Here is a 27,766-nt window from a genome sequence, read left to right as displayed (position 1 = left end):
ATGGGTATCGTTGTCTTCCGTTTTTGATTGCACAGATAAATAGTGGCTCAAGCAGGATTTTGAGTCATCGCCTTTGTGATGCAACTGTCGTTATACTGGCATGTCTTCTCAAGGCGTGACTTTACCAGCTACAGGATTGCGTGCGTGCTGCCGAATGGACCATGAGGGTTGTTCTCGCCTGTGGCGGTTTATAAGTGTATTGCGAAATATGCCTTGCTGTTTAAACAAGCTGAGCTATTTGATTCCGTGGAAAAATCTCAGTCAAAAAATTCAGTCAGTCAATAATTTATTCATTTTTCGACATTGTACAAAACAAGCTATAAAAACAAGTTGTTCTAGCAAAGAAATTAAACCAAGCCTGGAAAACACCCAGAAGTGTAAGAAAAAAAAAAAAAAAACTTAACGTGCATGACTTCGAGTCTCTGTTCCACCGCCTCAGTGAGGAAAATGTCAGGACAGAGTTCAGTTTCAAGTTTCTTATAAAAAGTAACATTTACTCCATTAACAAACAAAAGTGTATTTTTCCCCCCCACAAAATACTCCCAACTAGGTGACAACATGCAACATAAATAATAAACAAAAATGACCCAATAATAGGGAAGAAAAAAAAAAGTAACAATTCCTTCAACATTGGAGTGAGTGCGTCAGTGAGTGTTCATCATATATTGCACAAGTTCAAATCCGTCTGCCCCTATAAAACGGCAAATCTCTTGAACGGCCAGATGAGGAAAAGGACTCAAGGAGTGCATCCATCACCTTCTGCTTGAATTGAACAGCAACTCCTCAACCCGGTGCTCACCAAACGGACAGTCTCCTTTTCCAAATGAGTGACGATATTCCACTGTAGAACTCCGCATCATCTTCACAGCACCGCTAGCAACCACCGACCTCTCATCTCTTCTTCTTGCTTTGTCGTAGTGTCTTCTTCCGCTTTAGGATCATCTCGTAGAGTTTCTCCAGGCCCATCTGCAGGCCTTGACCGTCCAACGCTGAGCAGCCTTGCGTGTAGTGTAGCGTGGATGAGCTCAATTCATGGACGGAGAGAAGTTTCTCCACCTGAAAGAGCGAGATGAATGATTTATTCCATTTGCAATTTGATGAAAACGTGCTTTTCTAAACGCAAAGATTTCAAAGAGTGGGTGCTTGATCTTTTTTTTGCATATTTGTCAGGTGCCTTTATTTGCATGAGATAAAACCACACCCCAAAAGCAGTTATTTCAAAAGAACATTTGTAATTCCGCATTCTTGGCATATTTCGACCGTGTGTGCGAAACATTTTATTATCAGGAGATCTGTTTTCAATTGTGAAAGAATGCATGTTTCCTTTCAGTGGGGGGAAAAAAAAAGAAAAAAGGAAAACAAATCGTTTCTACAATATGAGAAAGGTGGGTTCGTTTTGGGAGAGTTTGGTGAACAATAATCATCAGTACAGTTTAATGAAAAAATGATTACCTCTGAGGATGTCATGGCTGAATCCAGGTCCTGTTTGTTTGCCAGAACCAGTACAGGCACACCTTGATTCTCAGCGGACCGAGTGATCCGGTGAAGCTCCATTTTTGCTTCTTCCATTCGCTCAGCCTCGGCTGCATCCACCACAAATACGAGACCGTCAGTCCTCCGAGTGTATGACTTCCAGAGAGGCCTCAATTTCTCCTGACCACCAACATCCCACACCTGGAAAGTTAATGCGTTGGCTTTCAAATTCCCCATGGCCACTTTAATGCGCTCCATATTGAAGCCTTTGGTGGGGATTGTCTCAACAAATTCCTGCAGTTTGAGTCTGTAAAGGAGCGACGTTTTCCCTGCGTTGTCCAAACCGATCACAACAATGTGCAAGGACTGGAGGTTGGGGAGGAATGCGGTGTTGGGGGCAATGTCTGTAAACTGGTTGCCCATGTTTCGGTCCAGACAAGTGGAAGAATCCACTCTCAGATTTCCACTGCTGGTTCCTTGAGGGGCAAGAATGGAAAAGATGGGAAGATCTGAGGAGAGTAGACTGCTGCAGCTTCAGTTAAGGGAAGCCTGGAGAGAAAAAGAAAAAAGATGATATAAAGTCAATGTGTTGCATATTGTACCTCCAAAATCTTTTGAGACCCCAAAACGGCATGTTTGATCAATTCTTGGCATTGCGTCATCCAAGAGAGCAAGCCATTATTAACATTTCAAATTGGTCAATAACTTAAATAACACCCTGACGTGTGAACTGACCAAAAGTATGTTTTTGTAAAAATATTAAATTGATGAGGTTTTGGTCTGACGCCAGCGATGTAGTGCATTTTTGTCATCATATTTCTTTGGTTACTTTTTCAAAGGTTGCCAGTCTTTTAAGTACTCGCAAAGTAATATATTGACAATAGTGATCGTAAGACCATCAACGGCAATTATAAATATAAGAAATGTCCCAAAAATAGCCAATCCGTAACCTAAAACGCGAGTTTGTGCTTGTAACGTTCGTTACGTTCAATGCAACCGCCGGGGTCCAAATAAAACATGCATTTGGAAAGTTCATTTAAAATAACGAGAAGTTGAATCAGATAAGCGTTCTTATATATATATATAAATATTAAGTGCATACGAGTTAGACGGGTGAACAAATAAAAATTCCCCGCAAACTAAAATATAACGTCCAAGTTTCGACGTGGAGAAAAACCCAAGACGCCAATACAGTTCACGTGCAGACTTGCCAAAAGTGCAAAACTCACCTGGTAGTATTTCCCAAAACTGCCTCAACAAAATATGTCGGCGTTGCAATAGTTTTTAGTTAAAGTAGCAATCTGAGGTTGAGCTTTTCATGCAACCAAAATCGAAACGCTTCCTGGCTCTTGCGTTCATGTGGACGGGCAAAGCAGCAGACCAAGACTCAAGCCAAGAAGCTCAGCATTGGGGGAAAAAGCACCTTCTCAGCTTTGACGTCACTAGGACACGGTGGCCGACAAAGGACAAAAAGCAAGTGAACGTCACACGGTACTCGTCACAATGATAAAACATTTGATGCAGTGTCCGTTATATTTTTTGCTTTTGAGTGAATAGTCCCATAAATTCATGTTTTGCCGAAAAAAAACATCAGTGTGCCTCTGCCAAGTTTAATGTGGTAAAAGAGATGTATTTTCCAATGACAGCTGAAGCGCAAGATGAAATAAAAATAAAAAGCACAGCAATAGCGCCATCTGTCGTATTTGAATGAATGTGCATCGTGGAGGCTTTTTTGTTTATTTTTTTGTTTATTTCTTTGTTTTGTTTTTACACAAATAAAAAGCAAAAAACACGTGTAGAAATTGATAACAATGGTGGGAAAAATGATTTACAATATACTTCGTCACTACTTTATGACATTTATAAGTATATGCATTTGAGCATCTTTGATATTTTTTTTATTCTACAAAGGCGTCGGGGCATTTATGATCGTCGGAACATCCGACCATGTTGAGGTGTTTCCGGCAGATTAAAAAAAAAAAAAAGTTTTATTTAACAAATGCAATTTGAAACAACATATATTATTTAAATATACAGATTAATTACAGATAGAAAAACAGACGGAAAGAAAAAACACAAAGATAAACATGAATGAATAAAATGAATAAACAAATAAATGCCAAGGGTCCTAAATAACCAAGAAGAGACATTGACAACATTTAAATGGGAGTCTCAAATCCACACGGGCAACCAGTCTTTGGTTCTCTTCAACACATGATATCCAACAAGACTTGCCAAAAGTGAGTTACAAAGGCAGGCTAGTACAATTACCAGTGAGATACAGCAATGATTTATCCACCCCTATCTTTCTCCTCCTAAATCAGCCGAAGAGAGCATTAAGTTGCCAGCACACTGTGGGGTAAAGCGACACGGATATCTCAGACTCCACCAATCTCCTGCAGAAGCTGTGACACCTCGCTTTGCAGACCGGAAAGCTAGGTGAGTATTTACAATTATTTATTTGTCATCTACACGCTCTTATATATATATATATATATAAATCTGTTACATTACAATGTAGAGTATTTCAATGAGATCCTTTGAGTAATGTTTGGAATATAATGCCAACCTTCCCGTGCTTTCTTCATGTCATAACTTTTGAAATACAACTGGGCTAATACCTTGGTATGCAAGCCTTTTGAAATTACAATTACCAGTGAGCTGGTGCATTGGAATGTGGTCTGTCACTTAAGGAGAAGCCGGAAACAGTAGGCAGAGTTCTCACAGGAATGCTTACATGCTTTACTAGGTTGTCACAATACACACATTCTTTTAGAGACAATAATAATTCTGTGCATAATTTTCTCTTCATCTGTTCAAATTAAGTGCTGGAGTGCATCAATGAAAATTGGGTGATGAGGTACACACAGAGTATATACTGTATTTGTAATTTATGATAACATTAAATAAATAATGTAAATAGTCTATTTTGTTCCACAAAACTTACTATGTGAATGCACAATAAGCCTTTTAGACGTGAATGAGTATTAGGAAAATGTCTTCTAAACTGCTTCTAGGTGCTGTCGAAATGTCAGCGATGCATTGGGAGGCGAGGCGACGTCAGAGTGCTCTGGATCGAAGGCTGGCTAGAGACAAGCAGCAAGTATACTGTCCTTAAATTTACTATCATTTACTTCTAATACTGTAGAATCGTCATACTCAACATGGCAAAAGTATCATTCCTAAAACTGAAATAAAAAAAAAGGAAGCATCTTGCAAAACCAAGCTCGGAATATAAACAAACACAGCATATTATACTGTCATGTAAAAATTATCGCTAGTTATTGTTGTATACTTTGAGGCAATGGTTTACATCAAGTGTCATTTAAAATAAACCTTAGCGCTCTAAATACCACCCAGTAGCATAGTAGGCACGAGTGTTCATTATAAATAAGGCAAAGTATATATAAATACACATTCCCCGTGCAGTTTCAAAATCAACACTGCGCTTAAAAGTACAAGGGGAAAAAAAACTGTACTTAAATAATGATGCCATTAATATGCATTGCACATAATCCATCAATCGAAATCACACTTGAATTAATGTTTAAATAAACAGCTTGTAAAAATTAAATACACTGCACATAAAAGTTAAATACATATGAACTGTGCAGTAAAAAATTGTAGTCTTTGATTGCAAAAAATAAAAAAATAAACAGGCTATTTGATTAGCTTCAAACTCAAAAGGTTTGATTCGATTTAATTTTTTTAAATGTACATTTTATTTAATGGTACTTGCGCAACACTGAGTATCACTGCTTTAAGGCAATGGAAAAACAAAACAATTTAAGTCACATTACAGTTTTTGAAGGTGTCATTCTTTCTTTGTAAGTAGTCATCGAATCGGCTGTCGGTGAGTTGACACTCTGCTTGGTCTAGTTTATTATTAAACAACAGTGGAGCTGGACATGTGACACTCCGGCATGAGGTCAATCTTATTTCCTGTGTGAATAAAAGACAGAGTATCCTGTTGCCGGAATTTTTGTCATGAGTTTGATTATCGGTTACCGTATTTTCCGCACTATAAGGCGCACCTTCAATGAATGGCCCATTTTAAAACTTTGTCCATATATAAGGCGCACCGGATTATAAGGCGCATAGAATAAATAACTCAACGTGGCTCAAACGTTAATGCACTCACATTATAGTAACACTCGAAACAGTGAAAACAATAACAATATATCAATAACTCCACGTTGCTCAAACGTTAATATCACACAACACACAAAATAAACATGTAAAGCTTACTTTAATAAATTAGTCTTCATCCACGAATCCATATTGGTCCATATATAAGGCGCACCGGATTATAAGGCGCACTGAGAAAATTGGAGGTTTTTAGGTGCGCCTTATAGTGCGGAAAATACGTTATGTTGTCTTCACATACCGTCGTGATCTATTATGAATTTTTTAATAGTCAAAATGGGAACAATACCTTGAACCCACAACCTATTTCTCTTTATAGGTGTTGAAAAAAATTGAGAGCAGCTGTGATATACCTGAATCAAATTCATCAGAGGAGCAAACAGGTACTGTACCTCTAAAATATTCCCAATGCGTACAAAAAAAAGTTACACTGTTTATCTTTTTCAGTTCGATACCACTGTCCCCACTGTAAGTGTGAATTGAAGGCACCTATCGGTCACACTGGAAAGATCCCCAACAGATACTCAGTGGGTGTCACAGTTATTCATCACACATTCATCACTTCATTCTGAGATTGACTTTCATAGAATCTGTGAATTTCTTTTACAGTCTTTACAGTACACACAACAATGGTGAGATGGAGATGTTAGCGCTTTGAAGATAACCTTGGCTCGACATTGCTCACGCTAATGGTAATTTTAAGACTAACATATCTTTTCTGACTTAAAAAATATGTTTTGAAGTTATGATATGAATTGTATTTTATGAACAGATACAAAATACAGCTAAGAAGGCTAAATTCACTATTAGATTTGCTCTGTTAGTGATTTTATAATACAGTTTATGGAGAATGTTATTAGGTGATTGAACCAAAAAATAAACTACACAAACCAATTAATTCTGATTAATTTTGCATTTGTGGGGAAAAAAAACTAAAGCTTTGGCACATTATGTTTTCATGAGTTTGGTCATGTGATGTTTGCAAAGGCAAGCCAGTGGGAATTATCAGTATCAAAACAAAATGGCTGCCACCCCCCACTCGTTGAAATGAATTAAAACAGGTTGATTTTGAAATCTGCAATACAGTGTATCTAGATTTAGGTCAAGGTTCCACTATAGCTCATAAAATGAAACATTTCACATAATTGAATAACATCAGTGATGTTTTATTTGAAGTTGCTATCTTTGCCAAACAACCATTAAAAACCAAAAGTACCATTGCAAGATATACAGTCTATATATATTTTTTAAATAGAACACGTTTAAGTATTATTTATGCAAATAAACAGGTTATACTGTTTGATTTCTTCAACTCTGATTCCTTCAAGTAAAATGTAAACTAAAACACGTTTTCAACAGATTTTGGTCAAAAACTCACAAAGGAAAAAGACTAACACATACAGCAGAGCAAATTCAAACACTGCATATTAAGCCTAAAAATACAAGAATCCACAGCTTTTCTTTGTACATTTTGTTTTAAGCATAAAATGTACAGTGCAAAACAAAAAAACTCAATTTAAATGGCAGAATGAAAAGGATTGTCCTTAATAACACATAATATTGATACGCATAGATTGACAATTTGACAGTATATGTTGTAGCTGTTTTTTTAGATAAGAAAAAAAAAAATTCATGGATCACCACCAAACAAAAATGTTAGAATTACTGGATACAGAGGTTAATTAATATTTATGTACCTTCTGTCATTTAGTGAGTACAATTTAATTATTCTACGTGTCACTATGTCAGTGGCATTTATAATTGAATAAAGATAAATTATTTGTAATAAATAAATACTTTTTGGAACAATTAGATGAAATTGGATAATTTGCCATACCACAACACTGTTCGATGTTGTCCAAAATAACTGAGCAGTCCTTTTCATTCTGCCTTTAAGTTGATGGAGTCACCCAATAGTCTTTGCTGATTTGAAAAAGTTCCATTTATATACATTTAAGAAGACGAATGGTTTAGTGTGATAATGTGCACAATGTTTGCGTGTTATAACTCTTGTGTGAAGGCAGCAAAGTAAAAAATTGTAGTGTTCAGTATGAATTGTAGCCTTCGACTACCGAAGTACTCAAAGCTACCTGTAGTATGCTCAAATAACTAATTTCTCAATCTAACAAACTTACGTCAATAAAATGCGATGTGGCGCTAACGTTGCAATTTTAATACGAGTTGATAAGTCTCTTCTATCATGTAAGGCAAACTTAGCGAAAAGCGCAAAGAATATTTTCTATTTATAACTAAGTAACGGAATGTTAACAGTTTATAAACAACAGGACAGTGTAATTATACAAATACGGGATATCAATATTCTCCAGTGCAGACAGACGGTACGTTTGAAAAAAAAAAAAAAAAGTTCCAATACCACGATTGAACAGTGAATACAGTTAAGCATGAGTACAGATGACAAAACTAGGCCTCAACTTATTAATCATTCTGCCGATTAAATCGGCCAATCATAGCACTGTTCTCATCATCGGCCCAAATTTGACCAATTATTTTATTAGTCTCTCATCAAACAGTACATATGTACATATATGAATGACATCTAAGTGGTGCAGAATGGTGTCCTTACACTGTTTGTCCACTAGGTGGAGCTGTGACTTCATTGAACCCACAGCCAGGTAAAATGAGTGAAATCAACTGTAACTCAACATGTCTCGCCATTTTAGTTTAACTCTCTTTATCATGTTTGTCCAGCTTTCTTTTATATTTTGTTTATATTGCCAAGGTTTTAAAGTTGTAGTTCAATACCACAGGTATTTCTAAACTGCTATATAAAGTAATTTATTTTTATTTTAGTTAAATAATTTCCCAAAGGTTCCAAATATGTACACTTTTGGTACACTATGTAACCTCAAAAAACACAATTGCCTTGCTATTATGTCATCTGTGTGCCTCACTCGCCATCCATGACCAATCAATGCAACTGTTACATAGCATAACAGATGGTTTGAGCGTAAATCGATTCGTCATGCCTTGAGAGTGAGGCCTGGGGGCGCTGTGCAAAAAGTACATTAGTCCTCACTCCTGCAGAGAGGTTAAGAGTTGTTGGTGGGCACGTTTAACCTGCTGAGTAGATTTAACGACGGTGTGCAATAAGGTAGAATGAGTTTTTCGGTGACAGAAGTGACTTTTTCATATTCATCTCTGGTAAAGTTTTGATGCCTGATAAAGTTAAAAAAAAAAAATCAGACTATAGAAAGGACACAGAAGAAGAGGGAGTGAGAAAGTGGACAACTGCCAAATAAAAAGACAGCTGCATGCATAAATTACAGGTCCGGACACAAGCTATCCAATGATGACATCGAGCTTTCAAATTTCTTTCAAACTGTGGACACCCAACTGAGGGCTCCCGCTAATTTCATGTGATGGTGATTTGTGTTTAATATCGAGGTTTTAAGTTTAGGTAGTTTTCGGTTTTATGCTTTATTGTGCATGGGTCTTCCATTTTGTGGTGTAATAATTCTATTATTATTTGTAATCTTTCCAAAATGCTTTCACCGGTCAGTATCGTGTAGAGTACCAGTCATTGTCGGTCAGCTGGATGAGCTCATTGACGACGTCTAGGAGGTTGTAGTTATGTTTCTTGAGCAGCCGCTGGTTGAGTGCTCTGTCTCCAAATCCCATCTCGACAAGCACGGCCATCATAGTTTCTTGCGTGGACTCATCTAATGGAGGCTGCACAAAAAAAAACACATCAAGATGAATCCTTACTAAAGGCGTGTCACACTAAAAGACAAAAATACTTAGTCATTGAAAGATTGCAGAGGATGGATGGAGTCAACAACACTTTTAAACACACTATATTTATGTTTGGGGAGTTTAAGTGACACAGCCACATATGCGTACACCCATATTAGTCCCACCCTTCAAGATGAAAATAAAAATAAAATAAAATCAGAGTACAACTAAGAACCAAGCACAAATTGGTCCTAGATGTGAGTGTAAATAAAAATTTGAGGTTCACGATATGGATTTAATTGTAAAAAAAACTACGATGGAAATATTTCAGAATGTGTCATTCAAATGTAAAAGGTAAATATTTCCAATTTAGTTATTCATTTTTTTTCTGTCTGTTTTTTCTTTAATGGCATTAAAAGCAATTCAACAAATAAAATACAGTCCTAAATAACATTGCTGATACTGTCAATACTTAAAAAGGCAACCAAAAAAAAAATCTATTTATTCTAATAATTTGTTCTATGACCACTCGTCTAAACACGGCCACTTCAACTTTAGCAAAATTAGGAAAATCATGCATTAAGGAGACAGTACCTGTGTCGGGCCTTGTCCTGTAAATAAAGCTTTGTAGGCAGAAGCAGCAACTGACAGTGCTCCTTTAACCAGGTCACTGGTGACCCCTGGATGGCTGATGACAAAAATGGGCAAAATGTAATTTCAGAGAATAATTTTAATTCATATTTAGACAGAGAGTCATGCTTAGATTTAGAGGTGGTAGAGTTTGTAAAATGCAAACAATATATAATGCAAGACAAAAATATTTATAAATAAATTCCACAAAATCCCCAATACTGGTAAAGATACTGTATATTTCTTTCTCACCTGGGATCCCCAGAACATGCGACCTCAGTGTCTTCTGATCCTTCTGAAAGTTTCTTTTCAGCACCTAAGACTGACACACAAGACATTATTCCCACATGTAACACAAACCTTGAGGTAAAGTCATTTCATATTTTAAAGCTGAAAAATATTCAAATATTACCATCCTCCATTTGATACAGTTTGGAGCGCTCAGTTTCTTCCCCAGCTGGAACATTTTCTTCGGATTCTTCAGTGTTCTCTGGACTGTGAAGATGAATATGAGACAATCAGTGTTTACCATCGAGATGTTTTCCACCAACACTTACCCGGGTGTAAGTATGGCTGTAGGTGGCGCCACCACCTCAGGTGTCAATGGCTCATCATCGAGTGTCTGAGATGTGCAAAGCATGTCGTTAGCGCTGCTGTTGCTCAATGTTCCTGTCCCCAGAGTGGCTGTGATATCGTGTGCTTTTCCCTCTTGCTCAGAGGTACCGCTTGGGTGCTCACAGGTAAGGATTTCGGGGTCTGCGGGGGTATTTGGTGGGATGTCACCAGGTTGAGACAGTGCAGAGCTGCAATAGAGGAATATAGAATATATATAAAATGATTTGGGTCACATATGGGTGATCTTTTTGCTTAAAGAGGAACTCAAGTAAAAAAAAAAAAAGCAATAATATGTTTTATGTGCCTCCACTAGTCTAAATATATTATTCTGATTAATATTGTAAAAGGCGGCTCGGTGGCGCACTGGCTAGCACGTCCGCCTCACAGTTAGGAGGGTGCGGGTTCGATTCCACCTCCGGCCCTCCCTGTGTGGAGTTTGCATGTTCTCCCCGGGCCCGCGTGGGTTTTCTCCGGGCACTCCGGTTTCCTCCCACATCCCAAAAACATGCTTGGTAGGCCGATTGAAGACTCCAAATTGTCCCTAGGTTTGAGTGCGAGTGCAAATGGTTGTTTGTCTCTGTGTGCCCTGCGATTGGCTGGCAACCGGTTCAGGGTGTCCCCCGCCTACTGCCCGATGACAGCTGGGATAGGCTCCAGCACACCCGCGACCCCCGTGGGGACTAAGCGGTTCAGAAAATGGATGGATGGATAATATTGTAAAAGTGAAAAATGATTCTTTAGAAATATGCCTACATACCTGTACATGGACTCCCCTAGTGGCCGACTGGTGTCAAAACAGTCAGGAAGGATGATGATGTATTCCTCGGAGGACGTTGAGGAGGAGCGACTCCTCATCCCTTCTTTCTTCTTCAATCCTTCTTTTAATTCTGGTTCTTTCTCACTTTCCCTCCCTTTGGACTGCTCACCGGCGCAGTCTTTGCGAGGGCCCTCGCATTCACCTGCGTTAGGAATATCATTATAGTTGTTTTAGTTTTAGCAACTTGGTTGTTTTAAGGCTATCTCAGATGATCTTTTTTTATTTTTTATTTTTAATCTGAAATTTGGAAATGATAATCAGTATTATCTTTCAATATAAATCCAATGTCATTTCTCCTCAACCACTCACCTATAATAGCGGACTGCTGTCGTGCAGAGGGCATCGATGGAGTGTTGGGTGTTATTGGTACCGAGCTGGGTCCAGCCACCTGAGCTGGGACCATCGATAGAGGAGCTGGTAGGGATGCTTTCATGGGAGATGATAGAGAAGACTTCAGCATAGCTGGTGGTTTCAAGGGATTGTGGCAACTATCCAAGAGTTCCTCAGTTTTCACCGCTTTGCTTTTCACGCAGGAGCCAATTTGAACAGCTGGACGCACCACTGCGAGCAAACAAAATAAAAACTCTACTGTTGTACTATGCACACCAAATATAAATTCATTTCCGCCCTGCTTCCTTTCTCGTGTTCCTTTACCTGCTCCGGAGCAGGACGCTCTAATCGGGGTATGGTCAGGAGCCTCCTCCAAGGTCATTGAGCGAATCACAGTTTCACAAACAAACTGAGTACTGCTGATGTCCTCCTCCCCCTCCTCTTGTGCTGGTATTCCGCTATCCTCAGCACCAGAACCCACCCCGTGAGATACATCTGAGGAGAGATGCAAAATTATAGAATACAGGCGGATAATGATTATAACAGTTAAGGAAAAAAAATGGATGTGTAAATATTCCATCATTTTAATGACCCATTATGCTATTGATGATTTCGGTCTCTTCTTGAATCAGCCCCAAAGAAGGGCTGCTTTTGTCCCGTAGGTGGGCATCTTGAGGAAGAGGGGAGATGCAGGGAGTCATGTCTACATGGGCGAGATAAAGAGGCAGGTTAAAAGAGATTCTTTGCAAAAAAAATATCACATCCATAAATGTAGAGTTAACAAATTGCTGTATTCACCAAAACTGACATATACAATTCATGAAGCATCAACATTTTTATCTCCAACTCTTCTTACCTGCTGGAGTGTTATTCGGGACACTCTCCAATTCTTGAACAATGTTGATATCCAGCAACTCAAAAGACAGAAGATCCTGAGAAATGCAAAATAGTTCGTTGCTAAATAGATATAACGGTTGTGATATTTTTATTTTCTTATTCCAAAGGGAAGGTGCTCATGGCTATAAATAAAAAATGAGTTGATGATTACCTGTGCTGTGAGTAGGTCCACAGAAGGGATGTAATATTCTTCCCCGCTGTCTACTGAAAGTGGAGGCTGCTTCCGGGAGGCTGTACAAGCTTTTCCATCCTTTTGTACTGGATTTTTACCCTGCTGGTCATTGGCGCAATTTAACACTAACACTCGTATCCAACCAGTAATTTTCCACATCATAATGGACACCTTTGCCTTCCATGCAACTAATTGGCTACTTTCATACCTGTGGTGTGACACACGGAGAAACGAGTATCCCATCAGCCATCATAGGGGCAGGGGCCAAAGGGTCAACGACAATGCTACACCAAACCCTGGGTCCGAATTGCTCTCCAGCATGGGCAAGGCGCCAGTGGGAGGTGTAGGATCCCTCCACAGATGGCGCACATAACGCTACACTCACGATACCAACCTGGACATACAGAGAGCAATGTGTATTGTCAATAAGACAAAGAATAAAAAGAAAAAAAAAACTTAGCTTCTCACCTGTCCAGGCTGGAGAAAAGGAACAGACACTTCTCTCCAACGATCACCGGATCCCACTGCCAGGTTTCCCCACATGAACTTCAACTGGAGGAAGCAAATAATGTCAAATGCATTGCAGATACATTTTTGTACTTCCAATGAAACAAGAACTACCCTACGAAGAATCACATAACCAAGTGCAGGAAAATACTTTTACCTTTGTATCAGAGCTCCAACTCATTGTCCCTGTGTTCCTCATCTTCCAGTACTTGATGAACTTGGTTCCGGGACGTAGACGGGTTCCATCGGGAAGGTTTTCATCCAGAAATGTCGCTGTCATGCTTGGAACCATCAGGGGACAGGGGCGCTTTGGTCGCCTTAACACAAATGATATACTTTGTATTTATTGTAGCTCAACTAACACAGGGTTATGTTGTATCAGTTTGTTAAAAAGCTTTTTTTGGAATGAATGTACCCTCAAATATTTACATCACATAGACAATGAATCTACAATTCAGAAAAAAGGTGCAGAAAGTGCTACGCAACCTACTCAGGGCTATTGTGCTGTGTGGCTCGAGGCTGAAGAAGTACAGGAGAAGAACTTCCATCTCTCTGGGAGGAGCTCCATTGTATGCCACGCCTCTCCATCCTTAACTGTTTACGGATCTCTTTCACTTCTGCTTTCAAAAGGCGCTTCTCTGCTTTCAACCGCTGCTTTTCAGCCTTCCGGAAGCTACGGTCGCCTCGCCTATAGAATCTGAATGCGGAAACCATTAATACAAGTGATGGGAAGCAGATGTGGACCATGTAAATAAACTACTGCTAGGATATGAGGCAACACAAAAATGTACGGAAGTTTTTACTGAAGTAGTATGAACGGCTCAACGGTATTTTTTGTCAAATCATCGGGTTCATCTCTTGTACCTGCTGTGGTCAGGGGCAGGTGATCCATGTTCAGGTATTGAGAGAGGAGTTCTGGCCCTCACCAAATTGTGACTAGGATCATGGGAGAAACTGCAAGGCTCACATAGAGTACAAGATGTACACACGCTGTTAAAAAAAAATAAAAAATACAAATGTATCATACCAATGAGAGAGAGCAAAGTCATTAATAAATGCAATCATGAATTAAAAAAAAAAAGCAAATTTTTTGGTGGACATACTAAAAATCTATGCACAAGTGGATTGCAACATATGGGAACCATTGTGCAAAAAAAAAAAAAAAAAAAAGACGTCTGACCCCAATACCTCTCACTTAGTTTGACTTTTGGCCTAGTAAACTATGAATACAAAGTAGGGCTGCTCAATTAATCAAATTGTAATCCTAATCATGATTTTAGCTTTTGATTCAGGCCAAACGATTATTTGGCATTTCCGTTCTGAGACGTGCGTGCGCAACTCAATCGCGAAGCCCACAAAAAGGGCAGCTGGTGTGTTTAAAATTCAAAATCAAAAGTCCTTCATAAGGTAAGAATAAATAAGCCTCCAAAAAAAGCGGACAAGCTTTTGAAGAAAAGTTAACAGTTACCAGCTGACAGCAGACACGCTACCTGCATTGGTAGCCTCCTCCTGTAGTCTGTCCCCTGCAAGAAGAGCAGGGAAGAGTGGAGGACGGAGCTCCGGGTAGGGTTGAGGAAGAAACTTCCGGTACCACGGCAGCTCCAGCTATTCCATCCCCTCGACTTGCCCCTGCTCCACTCAGGGGCTTATGGATGCAGCACTGTCCAGAGAACTCCCGGCAAATTTTCTCCACGGCCTCACGAACCACCTGGTCCTTGAACTGGTGGAAGAAGAAAGGTGAAGGTCAATTGTGGTACATAAAACCAAACCAGCAACGTTTACCTTCTCCATGTAAGACGTGAACCAAGCTGGGGGAGTCTTATCTTCTTCTTTTACCCCTGTCACTTCTTTCATGATCACCTGAAAAGTACAAGGGAATATGAATCATCTTTTAATCAAAAACATTTTGGAGGAGAAACAGAAACCAATTCGAATTGAAGCTGGCATTTTTCTGGCTAAGTTCTGGTCATTTTGTGGCAAACTTAGTCTTTGTTGACCATTTTTAAATAAAATAAAATTAAATTAAACCCTAACCCTAAAATAGAATAAAATAAAACCCTAACCCTAAAATAGAATAAAATAAAATAAATCATACCTTAAAGCAGGATATGAAACCTGCCCTTATACTTGAACATTCAATGTAGGGATTAGAATACAATAAAATTTTTCTACATTTAAAACTAAATACTAGACTAAAACCGATACATAATGGAAGAGGTCAAAATGAAAGAAAACGCTTTGGGCACACCTACCATGCCCTGTTCTGGCACGGCCGCCTGAACCTTGCGACTGACCACTTGGGCAAGAGCAGGACAGTGCTGAGGGGGTCTAAAACCCCGCTTTGGTTCTGCACCGGTCTTGCCAGTGGAGATCCTCGCTGGTTGACCGCGGGTCTCATACACATTCATGTGCAGTCGATTTCCCTGTCTTGCTGCACTCTGTGAGGCACAAACACAAAAAGTGACGTTGAACCTTTACTGTAACAAATATATTAGAATTAAACATACCTTGAGGGCTTCTTCATACTCAACTGCAATGGAAGCAGAAAAGATCATTTGAAATGGGACTTTATGTGCACGTTTGTGTCAACGTAATACCGTATTTATACCAATTTTGATGACTTACCTTGGCTGTTAATGGAAACCTGACAGCAAGAAAGAAGTTTTTGTTAATGACTTTTTTTTTTAAAATGATGACATAAACATATTTGTCAAAACCTGATGCAATTTTGTCATTTTTGAGGACAGATCAATAAGAAGCACCAAATCAATACTGTCGGCTAACATGGTGGCAGTCTGTTTTCAAGAGAAGATAGAAGCGGGTTATCTGATGTCAAGTAAATTGCACAGTCAAAGTTTGTCCATGTAGAGCAGTGTTTTGATTAATAGAAAGAAAATCTCTCACCTCTTCGTTCTCCTCGTCGAAATAGGTTAGCTGAAGGCTGCATAAGCCAAAGGAACGCTTAACCTGTGACACACACGTGTTTTTTTTTTTAACAAAGCTGTCATATGTTTTATAAAATTATAAAATCAATTATAAAATGGTTTTATTTTCTTCAAGTTTGAATATTAACTTGGTGACCGCTACAATTAGAATCAATTCAATTGTAATGTTAAATTCCTGCAGTATAATTTGAATACGATGGGTCAGGTTGCTCCTCGATTTCGAGCAGCCTGTTTTTTTTCACGGGGAATAATAAAACAACCATTTGGGTAATAACAATGTCGTACTGTAGGTTTTGAAACCGCTTAAAAAAAAAATGAAATAGGGGCTAATACGTGCTCTATGCGGCCCGGCAGTTCTTCTGTTAGCTTACCATGGCCTCCATCGAGTCCCAGCTTTTGGTTTCGGATCCCGACAGGAGGAAATTCTTGGAATTTCCCCTGAAATTCACCTTTACGTTGATGCAGAAGTCCATTGCGTCACCTTTTAGGCATTAATACATATTGTGTAGGAGAGCCAAGAGGTGTAATTTTTGAGAGAGATAAGGGCGATTTGGGTTAATCTCGTCAATTGAATCCCGGAAGAGGATGAAGCTATGTTGTGTTTACATCAGCATCCTGGGCACGCCCACTTTGCACCTTGTGCCCGGAAGAACGACCGTAACTTCCGGTTAATGCCTCAAAAAATAAAACAAAGCGTTAAAAAAAAATATATTATTATAGGAAAAATGGATAACAATAAAATGGCACTCATAATCACTGATTTTCACTGGAAAAGGTGGAAATTCTAATTGTTGGTAACTTTAGAAGATGGATTACAATAGTCAGGTATGACCTCATTACTTCTTTTCTCTACAGTCGAAAGAAAAATAACATGATTTTTTGTTAGCTTTTGTTATTCCGATTTTTTTTCTGAAAACAATAACAATGGAAATCTGTACTATAGTTTCAGATGGGGCCCAAAATTGACCTTTGGGTGACCCCACAACTAAGAGCCATACAGGAGAAGGAGGCATCTCCAATTACACCAGAAAAGGTAGGAGGTAAATGCTTTGTGCTTCGAAAAGAATGTGAAAACACAAGAAAACAAAGACTGATTACTAACAGCTAAAATGTCTGGACCCCCGATCTTAAACAAAAACATTGAAAAACCAGGTGGGGATAAAATCTGAAAGACGGAAGTGGAATGTTTAAAACTGATTAGTGGATCTTGTTTCAGCAATGTATGTATAAACAGCTATTTGAGGCACACCCTGCAAAGAGGCAGAAAGAAGCCCCAGAGGAGATCCGAACAGCACGCTAAGTCGCAGTTCACTATTAGCTAAATATGTTGCACAGATGTCCGACATCTACATAAGGACAGGGATATAGACAAGTGGCCACTGTGTGGTCCTTTGTGAATTCTCCAACCCCCACCAAAACTATTTTGTTGTTGCAGACTGAACCTTTCAAACATGCATTTAGAAATGTATTCTGAAAAAATATTTTTATATAATAAGCATATGTTTTGCACAGTGATGAAAAATGGTGCCCTAATGCAAAAACAAAGATGGCAGTTGAGACTGTCCAGATGGAAGGAATGAAAGGAATACAAGGAATGCAAAAGATAATCTAAATAGCAATTTGTAAAGCTCGAAACAGATACGTGTGTGCACGTGCGTGTGTGTGTGTGTGCTGCACATAAATTCAGCAGCTTCACTCCACTGCCAATCATTATTTTAAATATTTATGCAAGTGATTTTTTCCAGTCACCATCTCTCACAGGACTCACAAAAATGAAGTTTCACACAAAGGCTTGTTTATCTGTACACTCCCTACTATCATCTGAGATGCAAAAAAAAAAAATTCTGAGAATTTTGTTTCACAATTATTGCGTAATAAAAAGATAAAAAATGGGATTTTGAGAAGCTTTTCTTTTCTCTTCTGGCTTACAAGTGCGCTTAAGTTTTGTCAAGAGTTAAGCTCATTATGAATTTTTTATTTTGTGTTTTGCAAAATGTCAAACTTGTGTGTTATCAACAACATTTTTTCAACTCAATAAAGTCATTTTGATTTTCCTTTTGTGGGTGATTTTGTTGTTGTACTTTATTCATGAAATATTTGATTATTTCAACTTTGCTCTGTTTCAGTGGTGCATTTGGATTCAGCCGTAGTTCAGCCATGACAAATCCCTTTAACATGACACACACACACACACACACACACACACACACACACACACACACACACACACACACACACACACACACACACACACACACACACACACACACACACACACACAAACACACACACGCACACACGCACACATGCACACAAAGGGTTGTCTTAAAGCATGATAAATGATCAGGCCTTTTCATGAATCATATTTACTGATCCCAACCCCAATTCCAGTGAAGCTAAATTGTGAGACCTTGTGCAATCTGGCAGAGAAAGCTCCACAGCTCATTTGCATAGCGAGAGAAAAGAAATGGGACAAAATTGGCTAAAAGACTTGACTCCTCCTTTGCTCGAGTGCTGACAACCCATCATGGATCGTCATGATGAGGAGGCAGGATCGGGAGCAGACAGGGAGGGGCTCAAAAACTCTTCTGACCATTTCAGGGCTGCTCACTTCTCTTTTTCTCCAACCAAGACGACAGAATGAACTCGCTGGTAAAATGGGCGCTGTTTCTTTTTGTACTCGTATCTCTCCTTTTGAATATTATTCTAATTGGAATATATTCTCACCGCGCACCCAAATGTTCCGCTCAGCGCGCGCATCCTCTGAGAGGAAAACACGACGAGCGCAGCCGCGTGTTCGCAGACCTTACTCAGGATGAGTACTTGCAGGTCCAGCAGTATATGCTCAAACAGAAGAACTTAAATATATCAACCAGGCAGCTGTCCAAACCCTCAGAAAACTTCTTGTTTTTAATCGAACTTTTTCCACCCAAGAAAGTGGACGTGTTGTCCTACTTGGATGGGAACGCTTCCAAGCCAGTGCGCGAAGCCACCGTGGTGGTCTTCCACGGTTCGAGGGGCTACATTAAGGAGTATTTAGTGGGGCCTCTTCCAAACCCCACATACCATCAAGATATCACCAAGAAGAAGTACAAGACGGAACTTCCTATTAACGCGCGCACGGTCACCATCGGAGAATATGACTTGTTGACAAGGTTTCTGGACCAAAAATTATTCTCCCAGCTGCCGGAACTCATGAAAGAGAGCTTCGGCGCCAACAAGAAGATCCTCCCGTTTGAGCAAATGCCCCGAGGAGTGCAATCTGGAGACAGAAAAACCTGGATCTCTTTCTTCAGGAATATGAGCGGCATCTACATCCACCCGGTGGGTTTTGAGGCGCTCATTAATCACGAGATCGTAAATGAATCCGAATGGAAAGTGGAGAAACTTTTGTATAATGGTCAGTATTTCGACACGGTGGAAGAACTTCGACAGAAATATGCTGCTGGATCTGTTAAGAAAATCGTTTATAAGGAGATACCTGATTATGGTTCTCTGAAACCCAAGAGCAAGCCTCTGCAGGTTAGCCCGCTGCAGTATTACACAGAAGGAAAACGCTTCAGCGTCAGTGACAACCAAGTCCTGTACCTGGACTGGAGTTTTGCTTTTGGTTTGAGTTCCCTCACTGGGATGCGGGTCTTCGACGTGCGCTTCAAGGGAGAGCGGATTGCGTATGAGCTGAGCGTACAGGAAGCCATGTCGGTGTACGGGTCAGTGACCCCGGGGATGATTATCACCAAGTTTTTAGACTCCAGTATCGGGATTGGCCGATTCGCACATGAACTTGTCCGTGGTACTGACTGCCCACATGAAGCCACCTATGTGGACACATACCGATATATCGACGTAAACTCACCGGTTCGATACAGGAATTCCATATGTGTTTTTGAGCACAACTTTGGTCAGCCTCTAAGGAGACACTTCTCTGATTTTTTTAGTACGGGTTATGGAGGGATGGTGAACAGCGCTTTGGTGTTCAGGACAATCACTGCAATCGGAAATTACGATTACATGTGGGATTTTATTTTCTACCAAAGTGGATCTGTTGAAATGAAGGTGCACGCCACGGGATATATTTCGTCGTCTTATGTGGTGAACGGCAGTTTGAAACATGGACACCAGGTAGCAGAAAATGTCCTGGGAAACATCCATACGCATTTCATCAACTTCAAGGTGGATCTGGATGTTTTAGGTGAGTCCGATGCAAAGTTTCCTTATATGGCAGGGGTGTCAAATTCATTTTTTGGGCGGGCCGCATCGTAGTCATAGCTTCTTTCATGACTGTCAACCCAAATAAATGTATGAGCACCTCATATTATATACGGTAAAAGCTACAAAACAAACTGACAAATAACTCGTTTTCAAATCAGACGAGTAAAAACTGGTCAAATATATAAAAACAAAAGATATTATTAAAAGTGAAGACAATTTGCAATTCTAGTATCTTCGTGGGCCACATAAAATGATGTGGCGGGCCGTATCTGGCCCCCGGGCCTTGAGTTTGACACCTGTGTTATATGGTAAACACAATGGGGACTTGTTTGAGTCAACAATATTGCTGTGGGTTTTCTTTTCTGAATTTGTATACATTTGGGGATAAATATAACCTTTGTTATAAACTTTTGGAATTTATTGTCAACAGCGAAACAAACAATTGGGAGCATCATTTTATTATCCAGCTTAAGATATCTGTCTTGTAACAAGACACAAGTAGTTTCCCACCCAGCGTGCTCGGTTGCTGCGATGAAGGAAAAAGGTTCTTGGTTCCCATGAGCTTGTTCCTTTTAGGCTTTATAGAGGATCTCTCCCAGGGGTAACCATTCCAAAAAAAACTACAGTAACATAGTTGGCCTGATGTTGATAAAAGCAACATGAAAAACCCACTGGCAGTCACTGTGGTGCAAAGATTCCATTTAAGTTGCACTTTAGTCATCAGCTATTGCATGACCAATATGAATTAATTTTTCAAGATTTAATTCAATGATAGTAAATATAACATGTTCCTCTTCACACCAAGAGTGTCAAACTCATTGTAGTTATAATTTCCCTCAAAGGGCCATTATGACTGTCAACGTCATCTAAAGCAGACTAGTAAAAAATTTTCAATCATTTAAAAAGATGAATGGTGGAAAAGTAAAGTCAATTTGTAATTTTAATAATGACACAAAGTCGATGCCAAATTTTTCTTCACGGGCCACATAAAATGATGTGTTGGGCCGTATCTGGCCCCCGGGCCTTGAGTTTGACACCTATGCTTACGCAGGCCTTGAGCTATTCTTAAACTCATTTACAATGCCTGTAAATGTCATTATTTTTAGGGGGACTTGCTGCCATTTTGCTTCCTCGCATTTTTTGGTCCAAACAATTAGTAGCAGAGTCTTAAAGAGAATAGATGCTGCCTCCGTCCGTATAAGGCAATGCTGGGCCTGGGACAAGTTTGCTGCAAAGTTATGCTTGATACTATGTGGGGAAGGAGCTGAACCAAAATGTGAAGCTTCTAATTTACTGCTTGATCTACGTTCCCACCCTCACCGATTGTCACGAGTTGTGTGTCCATGATTGTTGCCCCCCTCACTTTGCTTATACTAATATTGAGCTTTCACATTATAGGAGCATTACTTCTATCATTAATATTTATTTTCTGTATTTTGTATATATATATTTTTTTTAGGAGTGAAGAATATATTCCAAACCAAAGATATGGAATTTGTGAATGTGACATTACCATGGATGCCCGATCGCCATGCTATGGTACCTCATTTGGTGGAGAAGCAACTTAAAACAGAAAAGGTAAACTTTCATTGAGTCAAGCTCTTTTTGAGTAACGCTGTAACATTAGCTAACCAAAACAGATTTTATGATGTGTGATGGACTAATGAGACCACCTCTGCAGGAGGCAGCTCTTCGTCATGGTACAAAAATTCCTCGTTATCTGCACATTGCAAGCAACAAAACCAACGCTTGGGGTCATCAGCGTTCATATAGACTTCAAGTTATAAGCTTCACTGGAGATCATCTCCCAGAGAGTGAGACAGTGGAACGAGCCATTTCCTGGGCCAGGTGAGACCAACAGATTCAATAAAATCTTTCAATTTAGTCATGTGAAAATCATAGTATGAGGAAGGAATATGACGTGTTTTTTTAAATTACATTTTTTAAATAAAAAAATTAAGAAAATGCTGTTATGTTTTCAACAGTTTCTGGTGAGGCACATGATTGGTCAAAATAGTATAAATGTCCCACGGTGATACAATCGTAACATGGACTACCTAAAGATTTTCAATAATATACAACACTGAAGTCATTATTGAACATTGCACTCTGGTCCAATAGATTTTATTGCGAAACAAATCTCCTGGCCTCATCTAAAAAAAACAAAAAAAAAACACTTCACTTCAGGGGAAAAACATGACACATTTATAGAAATATATTCAAAAAAATGTAACCCTTTCTGGAAATACATGATTCATTTTTGGAGATTTTTTTGATGTTGGTAATTTTACAGGTATAAGGTTGCCATCACCAAGCATAAGGAGTCAGAGCAGACCAGCAGTAGTTTGTATAATCAAAACAATATGTGGAACCCAGCAGTTGACTTCAGCAAATACATCGAAGACAATGAAAACATTGAAAATGAGGTATGTTGTGATTTTCAGTTCGGATTTTGTTGGTGGACATATATGACCAATTGTTTGAATGTATATTATAGGATTTGGTTGCCTGGGTAACCACTGGATTTCTCCACATCCCACATGCGGAGGATATCCCCAACACTGTAACTGTGGGTAATGGCGGAGGCGTTTTACTGCGACCCCATAACTACTTTAATGAGGACCCTTCCATTCATTCTACTGATGGGGTCTACATAAGTTCAGGTAGTGAAGAAAGCTGTGAATACAACAGGATGGGCTGCCTTGCTCAAGAGACCTGCAGCCCTGTACTGGAACCCTTCACATATAATGGCTTTGAAGGAGTCATGAAGTTCGAGGACTGAACAGACAAGAATGTTTTTTTTCTTGCGAAAGCCGCAATAAAAATTTTGGGAGTGTGGTGATTTTTCATCTAGTAAGAACAAAGCACAATATATGAAACACACACTTATACACTTACAGGTATGCTCACAGATGTTTTAACAATGCATTTAAAAAAAAAAAATCTTTTAAACATTGATTGTCAGACTTGTATATTTTCTGATCCTGCAAAATGATTAAATGATTGAGTGGTAATAATGGAATTACACAACATGTAAAGAGCTGACTGCTGAGAAAACAGAATTTATACACTTTTGAGGTGAAAAGCTATTTGTTATTCTACACCATTGATTTAATTCTTCTTCTTTTTTATTCACTTATTCGGTTTTCCTCTCTAATTTCTACATTTTTTTGGGCTGATTCAAGTCGTTCCAACATTAAAACCAATCCAACCTTTTCTGTATTTAGTGAATGGGTCATTTCAAATATGTTATGAACTCATTTCAAAAACCGACGTGGTGTTAAAAAACAGGACTGGAGTTAATAGCAATGACTACTTTATCCTCAAGATGGCAGTAAAGGTTGTCATGGGTTTATTCGTGAACCACCTATAAGCACAGATGAAGAAAAAGTAACTCGCGGACTTCTCAAGTCTCGACCAAGTTTAGTTAGCTCAAGTTGTTGCCGGTGTCAGACAAATCTCAGCGACAGAATTTTCGTTTTAGAATCCTCAACTTGACTGACGTCGTCTTTGGTGTGCCAAGCAACGGGAAGTATTTTGTTTTAATACGATGGCTTGCGAAGGAAATGGTATATCGGGTAAGCTTGATATCGAAAATTCCAGATGAAAAAAAAGTTTACCAACTATTGCTAATGTGTTTTATTCATTCACAGATCAGAGGATCGGAGAAGCACTGATAAAGGAGTAAGTGCCTCTCTCTTTTTTCATTCATTCCCCCCCTCTCCGGCATATTGTACAGTAGTTGATTTCACGGAAATGATTATTTTCTCACCTAATACGCAAAACAAAAACATCTGCCACCACAAAACTATATGTAGAAGAAAAAGCGGAACAAAATCCGAAAATGAACTCATTTGTGAGGTTTGACACATGAATGTTATCATGTGTAATAATAATCATATCTAATGTCAATATTCTCTCATTTAAATGTACCATTTAAATTTTTTGTATTGTAGGCCAAATGCTCGTCTTGGGTTGACAAATGTGAATGTTGGCACATTTTCATTTCACTTTCGTTTTCATTCTCTGGGCCAGATGCAATTCCTTGAAGGGCAGGTTTTGTCATGCTTGCTCTCACGCTAAGTTTAGGGTTGACGAGTTAACTTTGTTTTGTAGTCTCCATCGTACAGCTATGCTTTTTGCTAGTTGCTTATGGAGGTGTGCAAAATAATTTTTTTCTACCTACAGTAACTCCCAATACTCTTTCAATGTTGTTGTTCAGCAGCAGTTACTTTTTCCATACACAAAAATCCAAAACCTATTAAGATTTCAGTTTACTTGGGTTGTCTTTTGCGAGATGTTCAAATGGGTTTGATAAACCGAAACACTTGAGTGCGGGAAATGCCCAAAATGCTTTGTCAGTCTTCAGGAAATGGGTGGATACATTTTCTGTATTAATAGAATGGGAATCCCCCAAGACTCACCTTTTTTGAGGAAGTTCAGATCCTTCTATACAAGCGGTACAAGTCTATAGAAGCAAGTACTTGGGGAGAAGAGTCAGTTCCAGTGACTGAAGATGGAGACATATTCCCTCAATGAGGGACTAGAGATCACAGAGAAACCCTCCCTCCATTTTGGACAAACGTTCCCATCCTGAAGACGACACTGCAGCAGCACTTTTTTCAAGTAGACTTATTTAGCATCTCTGCCCAAAAAAACCCCAAAAACGGTTCAGCAGGTAACAATTTTATTTTTCATCTGGCTCAGATTTATAGACCAGTAAATTCCTGTTTGGGATTACCCAAAAGCCGTTTTTGTATTTGTCTATGACGATTGTAGCATTTATTTTTTGTATTTGCTAATATTGCTGCTGTAATAATGTAAATTCCCACACAACAAAATATATAACTATCTTGTTCATTTTGCCAACTTCAATGGCTGTCAAGTAACGAAGTATAACTAATAGAAAGATCCTAAAAAGTGTTATTGGCTCGTTCATTACTCTACATTCTCACCAGGTATAGTCATGTCGTTTATCCAGGGTTATAGAGGAAGAGCTTAGGGATGTGCCCGCAGAAGATATCCCTCCTCTCACTCCACTGGCTGTGGAAATAGAAAGTACTCAGGAGAAGAAGCTTGTGACCCAGTTGAGCAAAATGATCCGAATCGTTGGTGACAAGGTGCAACATGACAAGGAGTTCCAGGAGTAAGTTTTCTCTCTTTTTTTTTATTCTGATGTATAAATGCCTATGAAATTGAAAATTGTATTTTTTTTCTTTACATCATAATAGTGCAATTGATGGTTTAACCTATGTGGATGGATCCATGTGGGAAAATTTCAAGAAAGTGGCCAATAAGGTCATTGAACAAGGCATTACTTGGGAGAGCATAGCTGTGCTCTTCTATGTAGCAGGGAAGCTAGCACTCAAGGTTATTATGCATTTATTTTCACACCATCAAAATTTTGCTGTCTCTTGTTGCTGTCCGATTACACTCCTTGCAAAACGATTGTATGCTTGACAATCGATGTGTTCATCAGATGGTGGAGGCTCATCTGCCACAGTCAGTGAAGGAGATCCTGATTTGGACAGTGGATTACTTTCGGACGAACCTACTCGGCTGGATTCGGGAACATGGTGGATGGGTATGCCTGGTTTTCTTTTCTTTTTTTTAGGCAAAAAAAACAAAGGGGTTTAGGTTTTAAATTTGTTTTTTTTTTTAGTCAATGTGCTTTCAGCTTAATATCCCATTGAAAGAAGTGAAAGAAATACAAATGATTCATGAAGCAAATTTGAAGCTTCATTTTCCCGTCATTGCTTTTAACCTAAATATCTAAAATTGTCTACTATCATGAAGGCTAAGACCGATAACTTGCTGCTCATGCAACTCTTGTCCTTGATTGTTTGCTATTTTTCCAGGTACCTTTGTTATCAGGTTTTGGGAAGTATGCAAAACTACTTATTTAATATACTGTATTTTCCGGACTATAAGGCGCACCTAAAAACCTAAAAGTTTCTCAAAAGCCGACAGTTTGCCTCATAGTCCGGTGCGCCTTATATATGGACCAAATTCCTAAATTTAAACTGGCCCGAAGCTTTGTGTCATGAAATCAATCATAAGTGGCCCGCTGAAGACTATGAATCATGAATCAAAAAGACTATGGATCATTATTTTGTGATTATAAAGTAATTTGTTGCATCTGAAGTTGAAATAAAAAAGCTAAAATGGAGAATGATTTGAGATTTGGATTAAAAATCTGACATGATGCATTAATGGTGCGCTTTATAGTCCGGTGCGCCTTATATAAGGACAAAGTTTTAAAATGGGCCATTCATTGAAGGCCTTATAGTCCAGAAAATACGGTACTAATAAATCACCATTCCTCATCATTCTCATGTAATTGCGCTAGCGTTACCCCTATTGCGTCAAAGTTTTTATATGCTACTGTATTCCTAATTACTACAATTTACCACACCGGTCTATCCTGTAATGTCAAAAAGCTCTCCAGCAAGCATGTTTAATCCTAGCACATCAAGTTTTGATGTGCTGTTAAAATAACGATTTATACAATAGTTTTGTTTTTGTCAACAGATCAACAGTTTCTCTGAGTTGGCAACAACCTCCATGCAGAACGTGGGATTTAACCGTCAACGCTATAGCGTGGTCCTCATATTCTGCAGTGGCCTCCTCATAGGAAGTTTCTTCACCTGGAGGATGAGCAGAGGCTCTTGAAAACCCTGCTATCAATTTGCCACTATTCCCAGAACGTGTGAGTTTTTTTGGGTTTTTTATTTGTTTGTAAACATTTCGACACCACTATCAAATACGGTACATGGGTATTTTCATACTTGAATTGATACAGTATTTTATCAATATTTTGAGAATTTTACCCCAAAAAAATTACAGCCATTATTTGTTTGATATTGATATATATTTGTCCCCTCCTGTGTACAATTGAAATGAATGATCAATCAGTTCCGTTGTTTGTTAAAAATTATTGACAGTTAATATAAAATGGACGCTCCACTGTTCGAATGCTGGTGTTTGGTATAATTTTCTGATTAAATCTCAGAGAAATAGAAACCAGAGGAATGATAGAATTAGGCGTTTGTTGTCATAATAGCGTCCACCAGATGCCAGCAGAGGGAAAGATCCAGATTTTTTTTGCTTCTATTTGCAGCTTGCTTCCATTTATGAATACATACTGAATACATATATTCAGTCATTCATCTTCCAAAATGCTTATGACATGCTTTATTCATCTGGTAACGGACATCTCTGAGACAAGTTTCCTTTTTTGTATTTTTAAGTTCTTTATTTTGATATTTACTGTTTATTCGCCACCGCTGAACCTGCTATTAAATTCTTATATTGACTTCGGAGTTTCTG

General features: G+C 38.9%; 5 protein-coding genes across 6 annotated transcripts; 3 read left to right on the top strand and 2 right to left on the bottom strand.

Annotated features, from left to right (window-relative positions):
• Positions 1–269: 269 nt before the first annotated feature.
• LOC119126407 (ADP-ribosylation factor-like protein 4D) lies at positions 270–2,876 on the bottom strand. The gene is made up of 3 exons (XM_037257674.1): positions 2,703–2,876; positions 1,453–2,022; positions 270–1,056 (listed from the first exon to the last, which is right to left on the bottom strand). The coding sequence occupies exons 2-3, from the start codon at positions 1,894–1,896 to the stop codon at positions 892–894; spliced, it is 609 nt and encodes a 202-aa protein (XP_037113569.1). The 5' UTR covers positions 1,897–2,022; positions 2,703–2,876; the 3' UTR covers positions 270–891.
• An 856-nt stretch (positions 2,877–3,732) lies between these two features.
• LOC119125741 (coiled-coil domain-containing protein 200-like) lies at positions 3,733–6,542 on the top strand. Its single transcript, XM_037256550.1, has 5 exons — positions 3,733–3,912; positions 4,491–4,576; positions 5,939–6,002; positions 6,067–6,146; positions 6,229–6,542. The coding sequence occupies exons 2-5, from the start codon at positions 4,502–4,504 to the stop codon at positions 6,253–6,255; spliced, it is 246 nt and encodes an 81-aa protein (XP_037112445.1). The 5' UTR covers positions 3,733–3,912; positions 4,491–4,501; the 3' UTR covers positions 6,256–6,542.
• Positions 6,543–6,764: 222 nt separating this feature from the next.
• Positions 6,765–16,846, bottom strand: nbr1b (NBR1 autophagy cargo receptor b). Of its 2 annotated transcripts, none has more exons than XM_037256547.1 (23): positions 16,597–16,846; positions 16,185–16,247; positions 15,906–15,924; positions 15,788–15,810; positions 15,533–15,718; positions 15,063–15,140; positions 14,771–15,000; positions 14,145–14,270; positions 13,771–13,977; positions 13,438–13,597; positions 13,242–13,325; positions 12,982–13,167; positions 12,753–12,875; positions 12,561–12,636; positions 12,297–12,407; positions 12,029–12,199; positions 11,684–11,935; positions 11,315–11,516; positions 10,500–10,745; positions 10,355–10,437; positions 10,195–10,264; positions 9,907–10,000; positions 6,765–9,309 (listed from the first exon to the last, which is right to left on the bottom strand). In XM_037256547.1, exons 1-23 carry the CDS (start codon positions 16,696–16,698, stop codon positions 9,136–9,138), a joined length of 3,066 nt encoding a protein of 1,021 aa, XP_037112442.1. In that variant the 5' UTR covers positions 16,699–16,846; the 3' UTR covers positions 6,765–9,135. The 2 variants fall into 2 exon arrangements, with proteins under 2 accessions (XP_037112442.1, XP_037112443.1); XM_037256548.1 differs by having other exon boundaries at positions 12,753–12,872.
• A 1,961-nt stretch (positions 16,847–18,807) lies between these two features.
• aoc2 (amine oxidase copper containing 2) lies at positions 18,808–23,659 on the top strand. The gene is made up of 5 exons (XM_037256224.1): positions 18,808–20,417; positions 21,897–22,015; positions 22,119–22,285; positions 22,731–22,863; positions 22,935–23,659. Exons 1-5 carry the CDS (start codon positions 18,866–18,868, stop codon positions 23,217–23,219), a joined length of 2,256 nt encoding a protein of 751 aa, XP_037112119.1. The 5' UTR covers positions 18,808–18,865; the 3' UTR covers positions 23,220–23,659.
• Positions 23,660–23,800: 141 nt separating this feature from the next.
• LOC119125601 (apoptosis regulator BAX-like) lies at positions 23,801–27,752 on the top strand. The gene is made up of 6 exons (XM_037256228.1): positions 23,801–24,015; positions 24,091–24,121; positions 25,419–25,583; positions 25,669–25,807; positions 25,917–26,021; positions 26,969–27,752. The coding sequence occupies exons 1-6, from the start codon at positions 23,988–23,990 to the stop codon at positions 27,107–27,109; spliced, it is 609 nt and encodes a 202-aa protein (XP_037112123.1). The 5' UTR covers positions 23,801–23,987; the 3' UTR covers positions 27,110–27,752.
• The last annotated feature ends 14 nt before the right edge of the window (positions 27,753–27,766 follow it).

This window comes from Syngnathus acus, chromosome 8, assembly GCF_901709675.1.
Source record: "Syngnathus acus chromosome 8, fSynAcu1.2, whole genome shotgun sequence".
NCBI lineage: Eukaryota > Metazoa > Chordata > Actinopteri > Syngnathiformes > Syngnathidae > Syngnathus > Syngnathus acus.
This window is presented reverse-complemented; position numbering and strand designations above follow the sequence as displayed.

What these genes read in the sequence shown, in the direction of transcription:
- LOC119126407 (XM_037257674.1), bottom strand. Translation starts at nt 1,896, where the DNA reads ATGGGCAACCAGTTTACAGACATTGCCCCCAACACCGCATTCCTCCCC. An exon ending in CAGCCATGACATCCTCAGAG is followed by an intron (nt 1,057 to 1,452) that starts GTAATCATTTTT and finishes TCGCTCTTTCAG; the next exon opens with GTGGAGAAACTTCTCTCCGT.
- LOC119125741 (XM_037256550.1), top strand. Translation starts at nt 4,502, where the DNA reads ATGTCAGCGATGCATTGGGAGGCGAGGCGACGTCAGAGTGCTCTGGAT. An exon ending in TGGCTAGAGACAAGCAGCAA is followed by an intron (nt 4,577 to 5,938) that starts GTATACTGTCCT and finishes TTCTCTTTATAG; the next exon opens with GTGTTGAAAAAAATTGAGAG. An exon ending in AGATCCCCAACAGATACTCA is followed by an intron (nt 6,147 to 6,228) that starts GTGGGTGTCACA and finishes TTTCTTTTACAG; the next exon opens with TCTTTACAGTACACACAACA.
- nbr1b (XM_037256547.1), bottom strand. Translation starts at nt 16,698, where the DNA reads ATGGACTTCTGCATCAACGTAAAGGTGAATTTCAGGGGAAATTCCAAG. An exon ending in GTTGGAGCTCTGATACAAAG is followed by an intron (nt 13,326 to 13,437) that starts GTAAAAGTATTT and finishes TGCTTCCTCCAG; the next exon opens with TTGAAGTTCATGTGGGGAAA. An exon ending in TGGACCTACTCACAGCACAG is followed by an intron (nt 12,637 to 12,752) that starts GTAATCATCAAC and finishes TGCATTTCTCAG; the next exon opens with GATCTTCTGTCTTTTGAGTT.
- aoc2 (XM_037256224.1), top strand. Translation starts at nt 18,866, where the DNA reads ATGAACTCGCTGGTAAAATGGGCGCTGTTTCTTTTTGTACTCGTATCT. An exon ending in GGTGGATCTGGATGTTTTAG is followed by an intron (nt 20,418 to 21,896) that starts GTGAGTCCGATG and finishes TATTTTTTTTAG; the next exon opens with GAGTGAAGAATATATTCCAA. An exon ending in CGAGCCATTTCCTGGGCCAG is followed by an intron (nt 22,286 to 22,730) that starts GTGAGACCAACA and finishes GTAATTTTACAG; the next exon opens with GTATAAGGTTGCCATCACCA.
- LOC119125601 (XM_037256228.1), top strand. Translation starts at nt 23,988, where the DNA reads ATGGCTTGCGAAGGAAATGGTATATCGG. An exon ending in CGAAGGAAATGGTATATCGG is followed by an intron (nt 24,016 to 24,090) that starts GTAAGCTTGATA and finishes ATTCATTCACAG; the next exon opens with ATCAGAGGATCGGAGAAGCA. An exon ending in GGAGAAGCACTGATAAAGGA is followed by an intron (nt 24,122 to 25,418) that starts GTAAGTGCCTCT and finishes TCGTTTATCCAG; the next exon opens with GGTTATAGAGGAAGAGCTTA.